Source organism: Eutrigla gurnardus, assembly GCF_963514095.1.
Source record: "Eutrigla gurnardus genome assembly, chromosome: 5".
Classification (NCBI taxonomy): domain Eukaryota; kingdom Metazoa; phylum Chordata; class Actinopteri; order Perciformes; family Triglidae; genus Eutrigla; species Eutrigla gurnardus.
The window spans coordinates 21,510,228-21,524,723 of record NC_139919.1 but is presented as its reverse complement, the minus strand read 5'-3'; the positions used below and the strand labels follow the sequence as shown (position 1 = coordinate 21,524,723).

General features: G+C 43.8%; 1 protein-coding gene across 1 annotated transcript in view; it reads right to left on the bottom strand.

Annotated features, from left to right (window-relative positions):
• Positions 1-8,924, bottom strand: part of LOC311014005 (serine/threonine-protein phosphatase 2A 55 kDa regulatory subunit B gamma isoform-like) — an 18,841-nt gene extending 9,917 nt beyond the window's left edge. The window contains 2 exon segments of the mRNA XM_084010354.1: positions 8,021-8,332; positions 8,718-8,924. Of these exon segments, the coding sequence (XP_083866480.1) occupies positions 8,021-8,096 (76 nt within the window). The 5' untranslated portion in view covers positions 8,097-8,332; positions 8,718-8,924.
• Positions 8,925-14,496: the final 5,572 nt, after the last annotated feature.

Sequence of the window (14,496 nt, the reverse complement as noted above, 5' to 3'; positions counted from 1 at the left end):
CTTTCCTCTAGTACAGCAAGAGATGATCTGGAGGGAAAACTATTGGTGGTTAAACCTCTTTTTAGAAATAATTAGTTAAATGAAAATAAGTTGGTGTAGTATGAGAGGATGGAGCTAAAGCCACGGCCATCATTGGATCGTATAAGCATTTTAAAATAGGCACATATTTTGACCTGTTCTGTGATTTCCCTACATTCGTGCATCTCATACGTCGACCGTAACCTAATTAATTTGAACATAAACAAGCCCAGTCTGGTTACCAGCAGAAGTGAACTGAATGTTCAGCTCAGTTATGAAGTTTCAAATCTGTGGTTGGACTTGACACTTGCAAATATGAAGGCTGTGTTAATGGCAGACAGCAGCTGGCGACAGCAATAACTTCAGTGCTGAGTGATTGGGTCATTTTCAAATAGCCATAATCAACCTCAGGCACGACAAATTGATACCCAAGCTGTCCTTCAAGAAAATGTGCCATATATTGTTGTCCTCACATGACACCCACATAATATACATAACAATATTTTAAAGGAATAGTTCTTGACTTCCACCTTCCAGGAGGTTAAGCAACTGACAGAGTAATAGTTAAAGCAGCTCTCAACTCTAAAACTATTCCTTTAAAGAATCCAGCTTTCCATCACTCCTGAAATCTGCTAGGCTTCCACACATCAAGATTGGGTTAGCACATCATCTAGATGGCAGCAATGGAAAAGAAATCAATCAATGAAAAAAAGAGACCTGCTATGTCTGGCAGTCACTACCAGGAATGTATCTAAATATATACAGTGTAATTGCATGCATGTAACACTAAAAATGATGACCTAGCAAAGTCTGTCTGAAACATAAAACACAGGCAATGTAGGGTTTTTTTTCCTGAAAACTGACCACTGCTGACCATATATTCTATAAACCTTTGATACCTAAAAACATAAAACAGTTGTTTTCAAATCGTGTTCAAGACCAAAGCTGCACAACCCACAGGCTTATCAACAAGGTACATGTTGACTGGCCTAGTATGTAGCCTCCGCAGCAGTGTCACCTCAATTTATAGAATGCAAAATATATTTAATCTGTTACACACGACCAAATCAGTCAATGTCAGATGAGATTTCAAAAATCATTTCATGCCAGATGCTGTATCCCACTGAATCTTAGTCCACTGAGCTTAGTTTTGATAGAAAATAACATAGTACTCATTAAACATTGACTGTAATAAAAAAAAAAAAACAGCGTGGAAATAGATTCGGAGTGATTCCAAGCTGCAGCTTTGCCTATTTCGTGGTGGCCTTGAGAGAGAGATTTTATGATGAGGAGAGACAGGGAATGCTCTTCAATCCCCACACTAACACAACCTTAGTCACCCCGTGCTTCACACTCTTCATGTATTACTGGTTTCTATCATTTTTCCACTAGTAATTGCACTGTTGATCTCTCAGTCACTGCAATACCTTCTTTATTCTTCTGTTTCAATTTATTTCTTCTATTTCAATTTATTTATTCTATTTCAGGCTTTCTCTCAATCCTTCTCCCCGCACACGTTCTCTTGTCGTCTCTTGTTTCCCAGCTTCCCTCTTTCACTCTTGTATTTTCATGCTGGTTGTCTATCCACATTCAATCTCTCTCTCTCTCTCTCTCCGTCATCCCTCCCCCCACGCCACCCTGCTGCCTGGCTGTGTGCAAGCGTCTACGTAGTGGTGGTGCTGCTGCTGCTGGTGGTGGCGGTGGTGGTGGTGGAAGAATGGATGGAAAGGATGGGAAGGGAGGTGGAGGGAAGAGGCACTGGGGCGGAGGCGGTGAAGGGGGGGCTTTCGGTGAACAGGGGTTGCCATGGTAACAGTCTGAGCCAACCAGTAGCAGGGGTACTCGTAACAGTTAGCCGTATATGGCACTCTGGTGAAGGAGGAAGTGGGATTCATCAATCCAATCCTCGCAGGAAGAGGGAGCCTGGTAAAATAATTATGGCGCTGCAGTTTTGTCCACTAACAAACATTGTTAAATTAGTACCGGGAGACGGTCCAAATTGAGGATATGCAGACAATGAGTGCACACACACACACACACACACACACACACACACACACACACACACACACACACACACACACACACACACACACACACACACACACACACACACACACACACACACACACATGATGGCACTGATAGAGAAACAGATCCCCTACACATGCAGCGAAATTTGTGAGCACAAGTACACACACACCAGGCAGCTTTCAACACAGTCACATAATGATGCACAGCAAATATGTGTGTGTCTGTGTGTGTGTGTGTGTGTGTGTGTGTGTGTGTGCATTTACAGATAACCGTCTCCACTCAAGGCGCACAGAGAAAGAGCAAAGCTAAGCTAAACCCAGAGGAGCGTCGCACAATGTAGCTGAATAAAATATGGAGTCTGTCTGTTCTCAACCTGAACCCTCTTTCTGTGTTTCTCTCGTTCACTTTCATAGACACCCACACACTTCACGTCCATCTGTCTGTCTCTCTGATGCTCTTTATTAGAGGAGTACTACAGAAAAATGAGCCTCTAAGAACACAACACAACTACAGCGGAAACAAGCATCGCTTGAGCACTGTGCCTCTCCCCCAAAAGGCACCACTGGCCAGCAGACTGATGTAATATATATGTGTGCATGTGTGTGTGTGTGTGTGTGTGTGTGTGTGTGTGTGTGTGTGTGTGTGTGTGTGTGTGTGTGTGTGTGTGTGTGTGTGTGACACTGTCTGTTAGGCTGTCAAGCTCTAAGTGTGTGTGTGTGCGCGCGGTTTGTTACAGCAAGCTAGCTATGTCTGTCTCCCACAGACAGTCCATTAGCATCAGCAGGCCTGTCTGACTCATCTCCACAATGTTCGCCCAGCTCCCTGCAGGAGGAACACACTGTGACTGCAAGTGCACGCACCCACACATTCATATACAAAACACACAAACATGAATGAACCCAACGACACAAAGAAGCACAAGAAACAAGCACAAGGGATGAATACACAGACGCACTGAGAGGTGTGTACAAGGACATCAGCTCCCCAATGATCAAAGCCTGTTGTATAAATCAACAATTTTGATAATCCTTTCAGTGCGGCTGGTTACAGCTTCTAAGATTTGACCATTTGCACCTTTTCTCTGTTTCATATCACTGAACATTGAATATCTCTTGAAATGTCCTTACATTTGAGGACTACACCACTAACTGCAAAAATAAACAACAGATTAGTCGATTAATCTCTTTGCTGAGCAACAGAATCTGCATGTGCCACAGTTCTTATAACTGATTTCATCATAGATATTATAGTAAGTAAAAAACGACAAACATTCCCCAATTGTGGATGAGTTTCTGCTTCTCTTTGTCTTCGTGACAGTGAGCTTAATATCTGGACAATAGGTCGGACACAAAGCAATCTGAAGACCTCGTCTGGGCATTCAGAAATTTTTTTTGTGACATTTTATAAAGCAAAGTTTTAATAGATTGAATCAAGAAAATAATAGTTGGATCATTTGATAATGACAAGAATAGTTCATTCCAAAGCCTGTATTATACACATTAACACTAGTGCTCATCTGTGGCTACAACATTAGAAAAGACAGGGAGGTTTATATAGAAGAGGATGATGGTGTAGCCATAGGGAGGTGGGTTTCTTTTTTTCTTTTTGTGAAGGCTACTACAGGGACCGAGGGGGGAGCAGGCACCCTACAGTCCCAATTATAGATATCTTAGAACTGGGTAAACACAGACCATTAAAGCTGAGCCAAAAACACACACTACTCAAAAGCTAGGACAAGGCACCGCTCAGCAGGAGATGTGTGTATGTTTGTGTGTTGGCGAGTGTGTCTCAATTCAAGCAACCCGCATTTCCTGTGTACGTGTGCACAAGTGTGTGTACTCAATTACCCTGTAGAGAAATAAATTGGTTGGAGGGAGAGGGGAGGGAGCAGAGGAGACCAGGGGAGAGACTGCCGGAGGGAGACATTAAATTGATCCCTGTCTTTTATTTTTGTAGTTATCTGGAGAACAGAAATCTGGAGCATGTGTTTGTGGTAGCGGTTCACATGTGTGGAGAGGAGTGGTTTAAGCTCTGCACAGTAGGGAATCCGCCATTTCTCCAAACACACTTTAGCACAATGGAGCAGAGCTGGTGTGATCCTAATGGTTATAGACAAACTATTAGAATCTCAAACCAAGACAGCTTCGGCGAGTGTGAAATACACCTGTAATCCTGCTTTGCCTCGCTTGCAAAGGCATCTTCTAGTCGCATGAATTCTCATTGTGTGATTTATTTGTGATCGAAATCAATTTGTTTTTGCAACGGATTTGTGAGACCGTAACATAAAACAAAGATTATGAGCTTAGCCGGTTACACGCGAAATAACCCCGGACGACTCTGAAAACTGAGATCACATGAGGACGCCTCATAAATACAGAAATGTAATCCCATATTCAGAAAACTTGCCTTTTTTTGAGCTGCCACTCTTATCTTTCTGTGCTGACGTTTGCAGCATAACTGAAACGATTAGTTGACTGAAAGAAAAATGATTCTGCAATGATTTGGATATTTGGTTAATTTTTCTATTTTTTTTAGGCACAAATTCCTATAATTCACTGGTTCCACCTTCTCAGATGATAATTATTTGCTGCTTTCTTCACTAGAAAATGTTATAGACCACAAAAAATGTTTTTTTAATAATAACCGGATGATGAAATTGAAAATGAATACATTGTGATCTTAAGCGTGTGTGTCTTCCTCCTCATTAAATAGAGGTAGAAGTAAGATAGATGCTTTGAAGGATCAGGGGTATCGTGTGGTCAAACTATTTAAAGAAAACCAATCACACACTCACAGCCACACACACACACAATCCACACTGAAGCCGGCAGACTGAGACAAAAATAAAGAGGGAAGGTACAAAAATAGAAACACACAAAAAGGATGAGGCAGACAGACGGAGACAAAGTGATGTTCAAGATATTAATAACACTCAGGGTTCACGTGAGCATTCACCTGACTCAAACTAGACACACACACACACACTCTCACATTCAGCTACCCACACACAGACGCACACGTGGCTCATACTGGGGTCGTGTGGCACAACTGTGCGACACAGATGTGACCTTCGGGATAGAAGAGGATAGAGCACACACCTTCAGTGTAAGAGGCAAACGGCTCGGGCTCCAGAGAAAGGGTAGTGATGTCGGAGCACAGGACCTGGATGGGGCTCAACATCCTGGGGGAGGACTCCGGGGTGGAGAGGGGTGGACAGGATGGGGCGGAGCTCTTCAGGCTATAGCCAGGAGCAGCCCTGCAAGAGGAGCAAGGATGGAGGGGAGGGAAGGGAGGGAAGAGGGCAACAGGGAGAAGCAGAGGGGTAAGGAGGGAAGGACCATGGAGGGTGGATGGAGTTAATGGTATGGACCGAGTTACTTCATCACCACATCTGGCCATGAGTAATCACCAGAGAAGAAAAATACTGATGTCGTATTTATGATCACTCTGTATCTATACAACATGATTTATTCACATGTTGGGTTTGGTCGGCATTGCAAGACATGCAGGATGGACAGAGATAGACAGCTTGTGGGGCAGAGCCTTTACATGTTTTAGTAGGCCTCGTTTCGCAGGTGAATGTAAGAAAAAGTGCATACAGCGCTGATATTTCCCAGAAGTTATTGACAATGATTGACAATTAGAAAAAAGCAGTGAGAGCCGGGAAAAGCTCACTTACTTACGGACGTGTATGATGACTAATAATTATTTTCAGTATTGATTCAGCTGTCATTTTAAAATGTCAAACATAATGACATCTGCTCATCACAGGTTTCTAAAGCCCAAAGCAATTTATAAACTGTCAAGTTTGCACAAACGACAATTGAAAAACCCAAAGAAATAGAGTTTGCAATTATATGAAATGAAGACGTAGAAGTAAATATTTGGTATTTCTACTTTAAGTGTTACATATGAAAAATCATATGATACATATTTGTTCTTACCATGTCAAAGTGAGATACTGAGGTGGGGAACAGACGTGAGCGGGGGGAAGAAGGGAAGGAGGGAGGGAGGGAGGTTAAGGTAGAGGGAGGTTAAGCATCCATCCCTTGTAGGAGTTAAAGGGCAGGGGAATCCCCACGGGAAGATCTGCAGACACACTGTTATGTATGCGGGCGCACACACATACAAACGCACACAAAACCCTTGCAGACAGACACGCATACATACACAGACTTGGGCAAACAAAAAAAGCACCGAATGCACTCAAAAACACGGACATGAATATGAAGACATGACACAAAAAAAAATGGAGACACAGGAATTAACAAATACACCCAAGCATAAAATCACATGCATCATCTCTCTCCCTGTCTCTCTCTTTTACACGCACACATACAGAGGCACATTGTGTTTGAGCAGCCTTTAGAGCACTGTTGGATAATTGTTTGGCAGACGTGCCACTTCAGCACCAGGCAATGCTGTGAGTTGCATTAGAGGACCAATGGGGAGAGGGGGAGAGAGGGAGGCAGTGGGGGATGGAAATGGGGAGGACGAGGGATGGGGAACATAGAGGAAAGGTGGAGGGGGTTGGAGTGGATGTTGAAGAGGAGGCAGGTAATAAATCTTTTTTTTTTTTCTGTATGATGATTTTCTTTTTTGATAATTAGGGGAAATTGGTGTGAGATTTTTTTTGAGAGCATGATTTGTCGTTTCAGACCAGTAGTGTTCAGTGACATGTCCGCCTCATCGGGAATTCATCCTGAATAATGTCTGTATCAGCCTGAGATGTGTGGAATAATTAATACTGCCATTAATGGTGGGTGGAGACGGCCTGTCAATCATATTGGCCAAGCATGAAAAAGTGGCATGTTTATCATCACGGGCTGTTGCTACGGCAACAATAGGTGGATGATGAAGGATGTTAAACTGATTTTCTGCCGCTAACTCATCAAAATCATCTTCTAAAATAGACAAAGACACATACTTCTCACGGGAATACTGTGTGTATAGGAAAAGACGTGCATACACCCAGACAAAGATACACACACAGATATCCTTCCATCTTCTCAGCAATACAGTATGTTGAATCTACACACAAGCATTTACACACATCCACAGGCAGCACTACAGGTCTTCCCTCACTACAATGTGTGCTTCTGGGTGAGGGATATTTTATTACAGCACTGACATAATTCCCTTTCTGGAGTGTTACGAGGATCACAAATGAGCTGGCAACACGTTTGTGACCCCCAAATGATAATCCGCTATTCTGGTCTAAGAGGCGTGAGCCGAGTGTAAGAAACAGATTTGGGTCAGACAGACAGGCAGGAAGGCAGACGAGTAGGGTAGAGTGTAGGTGAGATTAGTGGCGTAATTGAGATTAGCAGAAGGGGGTTATCCAAGGTTACACACCATCCGTTCATTGAAACAAACCAAAACAATTCACCGCACGGCTTGTGTGCTGCTGGACATTTTTATATTCCACCGTCAGACAGGTGATACTCTAAATATTCAATTTGACACCTTGTGTGTGTGTGTGTGTGACACATCATGATGTGAGAGATGAGTACTCAAAAGTGTGGTGGGACTATCTGGCTTCTTTTTCTGGAAACTACTCTCCCACACAAACAAAGACGTACATACACACATTCGGACACCGGCCGGATCGATTCTTCCCTGCAGTGTGACAAATTAGCTGTTACACAATGCACGAAAGTGGTTACAAAAGCATAAACAGACAAAAGCACAGGTGGAAAGGAGGAGGGGAATATTTGCCTATAAAGGCTTAATTTTGCAGAGGAGAGTGTTTTGCTCCCCAGTTCTTGCTTCTCTGTCTACAACTCTGATCAACACAGAGCTTACAGAAGATTAGGAAGCCGTTCTGAGCTCGTTTTTGCAGACACACATCGTCACACGTACACGTCCCAGACGTCCGATACATAGAAACACGCTCACACGGGGGAACGCTTGAACACACACTTGGTAACAGATAGTAACATGCAGCTTTCCTCTGTCATGCTCCTACCTTCAGTCACATAGTTGTGGTCGGGGAGGAAGCCGCGGTGGTTGAGTGTCGGGGTGGCGTCAGTGTCTTCGCCCATCAGCGGGGCTGGGGGAAGCGCCCGTATTGGTGGGGCAGCGTGGTGGTGGCAGATCGGTGGTGGAGGGGGTGGTGGGGATTCCGGCCAGCACAGCGCCCATACTGTTGCCCGCAGACGCCTCCTCAGCACAAGGGCGCAGAGCCGGGCATCCTATCCTTTAATGACGAGGGAGTGGGCCGGCCCCGAAAGAGGGATGGTTGAGTCCACACAACTGCTTCTGAGAGCCAGATGCAAACCTGCAGGAGGAGGATTATTTGAAAGCAGTTTAAAAACTCCCAAGGGTGGGTTGATTTGTGTCTCACAGGAGCGCACATCACTTGCGAGGCAAAGAAAAAATCCAGCACACCCCGCGTCCACTCTGCAGCTGCTGAGCCCAGGTGTGGCCCGACCAATTCTACTCTCGCAAACACACACAACATACACAGGCCTGCGCTGTCAGATATGGGTAAAGCCCTACGTGATAATGCTCCACGAGAAGAGAGGAGAGGAAATGAGGAGGAGAGGGGGGGAGGGGAGAGAGGGATGAGCAGAGCCCCTGGTCGTGTATCTGCAGTGCTGCTGCTTCTGCAGTGAACTCACCCTTATGGACACCCATATACAGTGCGACAAACACAAACTCACCTACACACTCGGCCGCTTGTGGGTCAGGTACTCCTCGGCGGATCCCCCATGAATAACGTCTCTCTCCACCCCGGCGGGTAACTGTCTCTCTGGCTTCTCAGCTGTTCCAGTACGAGGGGGAAAATCCTACTGGCCCTGCGTTGTGCTGCAGTCTGCGCTCTGGCGTACGTATGAAAGGCAGACCGAGAGGTAGAGAGAGGGGGAGGGAGAGTGAGAGAGGAGATCTGTCCTACTGTGCTGGTACGTGTGTGATGCATCAGGGCAGATCCCGCCCACTCTTAAGCACAGCCAATCGTCACAGAGCTGAGATCTGCCTGACCACTGACTGCAGGTGATTAAATATGATAAAGAGACAGGGAGGGATGAATTAATCCTCACCTATCTTGTTTTATTTTTATTTCTGGCAGTGCTCGGGTGAATTTGTTGTTGGATTTTCAATGAGTGGTTTTGTGTGAAAATTTGAAATTCAATCCACTTGAGAGATGTGTGATGTGGCAGAGCAGGAGTAGCGGTGTCTGATAACATTATGCCTAGTGGGAGAGAAAGCAGAGAGAAAGAAGATGAGAGTGTTTCACTTGATTGAGTGCTGAATATCAGCCACAGTACTGTGAGGATTTACCTGGATTCGATTTCTCCTTATCATCTTAGAGCAGCATCATATGATCACATTTTATTCCATGGATTTCTGTTCAACGTTTGGAAAATTTGGAAAATGAAAAATGCATTTTGCTTTCTTGTTGAAAGTTTGATGATGGAGATCAATACCACTCTGTTCCGTCTGTTGATTATGATTATGCTGCCACCAGCCGGTTAGCTCAGATAAGCCATCACTTCTACGCTTTAGAGGTTCTTTAAGGCAAATGTTGTTACCTTTGTTCAGAATAGGGCTGTGCTCTGGCTTAGACAAGATGGATTTCAATGTGACGTGATCCTGTGATTCTCTTGTGATCTCATGGCATCTCGAGACTCCAGTTGCTGTGTAACGTTAAAGAAAACTATCTTTTTTCAAAGCCTGGAAAATTTGCTTGTGCGAATTAATGAATTATCATTAAAAAAAAGTTTATTCATTTTCTGCCAATCAACCAATATGTTAATCATTACTTATCTTGTTAAAAACTACTGACTGTATCGGCAGAATGAAGACATTAGGTATTGATTGGATATTGGTTGCCTTTTTGCAATGGGCAGTACAGAAGAAGAAAGAAAGAAAATAATATAGGGGTAAATATTATAACCACATGAACGGACCAAAACAAGACTGTTGACTGTAAGAGCAATACTTAAATTCACTCACCAACACACACACACACACACACAGGCTTCACTCAGCGTGGCAGCAGAGTGAGGGGCTGCCAGGGACAGTTGGTGCCATCACTGCCGCTGGCTGTCTGCCACCAGGCTTTAAACCCCCCCACAGCAGGGAACAAGAAGAGCTGTTTATCTGACTTGCTCCAAGACTGCCAGCATCCCCCACCCACAACTAGTGAACCAGTGATTGGCAATGCTACTCTACCATGTCTGCCCTTCTAACTGCCCCCTGCCAGCCTAACATCCACCACATAAGACCACCTGCTATGTCCCTTATATAGCTACTGTCCTATCTGCACGTCTCTACCTATTCACCCTAACCATATGCCACCAAAATCCCCCTCTGGTTGAATCTGTAAACGCATAAGGTTTCTGGTGTTTACTCTTACAGAAGGTCCGATTAGTGTAAGATTGAACTCTGATAAGCTACAATATCTGTTGCTAGAACTAATTTATCAAGCACAAATGCCTTTTCTGTTATATCACTTTTTTACAGTTGTTCAGACAAAACAAAGTTTTGACTGATTTTGAACGATTAGCAGTAAGAGGTCCAGGTGTTAAAACATCTGCTGTTTCAACAGTAAATCAAATAATAATTTGATAGGATAAATAAATCAATATTCAATACATAAATCTGAACATTTACCCTCTCTTCTAACCATCCATCAAGTCGATGGTAAACATGTGACGTCACAGATTAGCATTTAAAATAGCCAAAAGTATATCACCTGTTGGAAATATACAACACATAACCTATAGAGCTACACGGTGATAGTTTGTAATGCATTCACTAACGTTAACAGGCATAGCTAATAGGGAAAGGGGCAGAAAAAACTCCAAAAGGGTCTTGATACATTTTAGCCGCCTAGCATTGCTATGGCTAACGTGCTAGCAAACAATTGCCTCGTCACTTGGCTAACGTTACACGTTCAATCTCACTGACCTTTTACCTCTGGCCTGTCCTCCACAACGACAACACTAATATGTTGTCTAGCTTGCTAAATGTTCAACTGGTAGCTAGGTCTCTACCTTTGGTGCTGGCAGTTAACCTGTACTGAAAACTAATTTACTGAAAACAGCAGCGTTCAAGAGCGAAGTGATGCAGAATCAAACGGCATCGATAAAAGCTGTTTTATTTTGTTGCATACATTTTTTTTACCCCATTGTATTAAGTGCCATCAGATTTTTTTTGTATGAGAAAATCCTCTTCTTTTTATTTCATTTTTTATGCAAGATGAAAATGATCCCAGAGGAGTTTGCACATAAGAGAAAATCTAAAAAAAAATACGTTAAGTGAGTACCAGCTGTTAAGAGATTACACCAAGTTTAAAAATCCATCCATATTTCAAATGAGGGCCAACAAGACCATGTTTTTAATGGTAGAAAACATCAGATGTCAGTGAAAGCAGGCATGGAAACACACCATCAGCCAGACTCTCAGTGTCCTCACTCTCACACTGTAAAATCCCCATCGTTATAGTCATTACTTTAATCGTAACGGTAATCATCACTCCTGCATGGGGCTGCTTTTTCCAGCTACAGTAAATCCACTGCAGCTTGTCCTCGTTAACCTGTGACGCCTGACCCTGGGTCTGTGTGACAGCAGGCTCTCGTCTGTCTGCCATTCAGCCGTTAAGGCTCGGCCTCAAGAACGGTCCCCGTTACCTTGGTGACGGTGGAGCATGAGCACCCACCATCCCCACCGTCACTTGGACCCAATCGCCCTGGGGTGAATCTGAGCTGTAGTGTCTCCTGTGATCTTTATTTCTTTCAAACTTACATTACCATCACATCCATTGTATAAATGAGGTTTTAAGACAAAACACTCCTGACTGTCGAGTATTGATTGTCTGATGGATAGAAGTCTAAAACCAACATGAAAAAAGTGGAGATTTACATCTTATCTGGAGAATCACTGATAAATATCAAATATCTCTCACCCCTAACATAAAGAAAATTATTATTCTAGAACTTAAGTATTCAAATATGTATGTGTGTACCAGAAGAACTATACCTAATAAGTTTAACTATTGCCTTAGTGAAGCACTTCGTCTCAGGCAGGTATCAAAAAGTCTTTAGTCAAGCCACATTCATTTAGTCTGATGATAATACACAACCAAGTATTGTTCAAGACTGACTGTTTAAGTTTTAAAATGAACTTTTCCAAATATAAGGCAGAAATCAATTCTTGTGACGAACCGTGATAGCAAGGTCTTACAGTCTTTGAGAATCAGATTATTTGGCTCATACAGTTCGCATCATCACAGCTATATGAGAGGGATAAGTGAGTATAGTAATACTTTCATGTATATCAGGAAAACAAATAAAAAATATTAGGTCAAAATAAATCTAACATTGGAAGCTCCCACATGTCCCCATCTCTCTTGCTGATATAAAAAAAAAAAAAAAACGTAGAACCTCAGACACGGCTTCCAACACAATTCAGGCCAAGAGCCGCTCAACATGATGATGATCAGCATCATTCATCAGGAGCACCCATGTGTCCAATCAGACGCAGCAATGCTTGTGACTGTCTGTCTCTGTTGACCTGGTGCTTCTCTCCCTCCCCCCCCCACTGCAATGTGCAGACGCGAGGTTGCCTAGCAACCCAAGAGTAGCCGATGGAGAACACACACACGCGCAGACACACTTGGAAAACCTAGGAACTCTGAAGGAGGAAGATAATGTACTCCCACTCCACCCCTCGATCACGCTCTGTGACCCTCAAAATGTGCGGAGACGCAGCCAACCCCACTGCCTGGAGGAGATTCAACCCAGTGACCACGGCCCAGCGACCTCTCCTCGATGCCTCACACACACACATGGAAACATGCACACGCCAACTCCGTTGCCTGAGTAGGAAGCTGTCCCTGCACTCATCTGTATGCTTTACTGCACATACATGCAAGATAATAGTTAAAACAATCCTATCAGTGTAATTGATAACACTGGTTGCCACGTCATATTTACATCCAGACCCTCATTTAACATTTTGTGATTGTGACTGATTACCCATGGCTTTAAGCCGACAGCTATGAAATCAGCATTTCTAACAGACAAAGAGCTTTTTCGAAGATGAAAGTTAAAAGCTCAGCAGCGTCTCCCCAGTCTAACACTATTAGCACATTAAGCGAGTGCTTAAATACAGTCAGCAGACGATGGATCAACGCACTGCCTTGAGCGGGAGACAGCACTGTAATCCCCTAAAGGGGGGTTTCACTACAGTAATGGCAACCCCGTATGAAACCACAGCCCCTGGGGAGTGGTGGGACTGGGAAGATTATGAGTTGCCTTGGGGCGACGCAAAAAACCCTTATAGCCCAGACACACACACACACACACACACACACACAGACGAAGGAGCAGGTAGGTGTACACCGAGACAGAGAGGCGTACGCATGTAAAAACAAACAAGTAGAATTTGACCGATTCCTCAAATACATTCTCCAGCTGAGTTGGGGATTGCCTTTTTTTTTTTTTTTGACATCTGTATGACATGTTTGGGGAGGAAGGTGCAGTTACTAGGTTGTCAGGGGGGTAATTTTACTCCTGGAGGATTATGGGATGGTGATGGAATGACTCTTTGGGCCGAGAGCAAGGAGATGGCGGGAGGTTGAAAGTGTTTTCTTTTCTGGCAAATTAAAGCAGTAGCCTCGGGGCTAGGAGACCGAAACATGGCGACATAAAAAAGTAAAGACCACATTACAGCCTTATCCCTGCTAGAAAACCGGATGATAACACCACAGCCCATTGAACAACGCTGACTAGGACATCACTGTGGAGCCATTATACTTGGGTCACATGATTTCATCTAGTTTTAGCCAGGGACAGAAGACAGAAACATTGTTACGAGTGGATGTATTTCAAACATATCAACATACTATGTACCTTTTATAAGATACATTCAAAGCACCGTAGTGTGTAGTCCTTCCGGCCTGGTCAACTGTTCCCCGCGGGGAAAAGCTGCTTATAGCAGAAAGGAGATTACACATAACCAAATACACAAACAGAAAACACTGCAAAGCCGATGTGACCCCTGCCTATGAATGCATACACACACACACACACCTATTTTGAGAGCCAAATCTGCATATAGATTTAGGTTTCTATCTGACCTGATGCTTCCACCCGCACAGAAATACAGTACTTACACGGTAAATTCACTTAATGGTCCATAAGAGCTTTACTTAGTGGGGATTCAGTCCTCTCACATCAGCAATAGTTCACTCAAATATTGCCCTGATCTGACCCATAAAGCCATACTTATAAAACTCTATAAGCAAGATATAGCCATTCTAAGAACCAAGGCAGGGCTGGCCTTTGGTTGTGAACTCTTTAAAACTGTGTACAACGGTATGTGTAAAACCCAGAGGGAGAGACAGACACAGGTGACCTTTGGGGGGAGGGGGAGGTCACCGGACAGGGGGGAATGTAATCTTTCAATGAGCAAATCATGGGCTCAGCAGCCAGG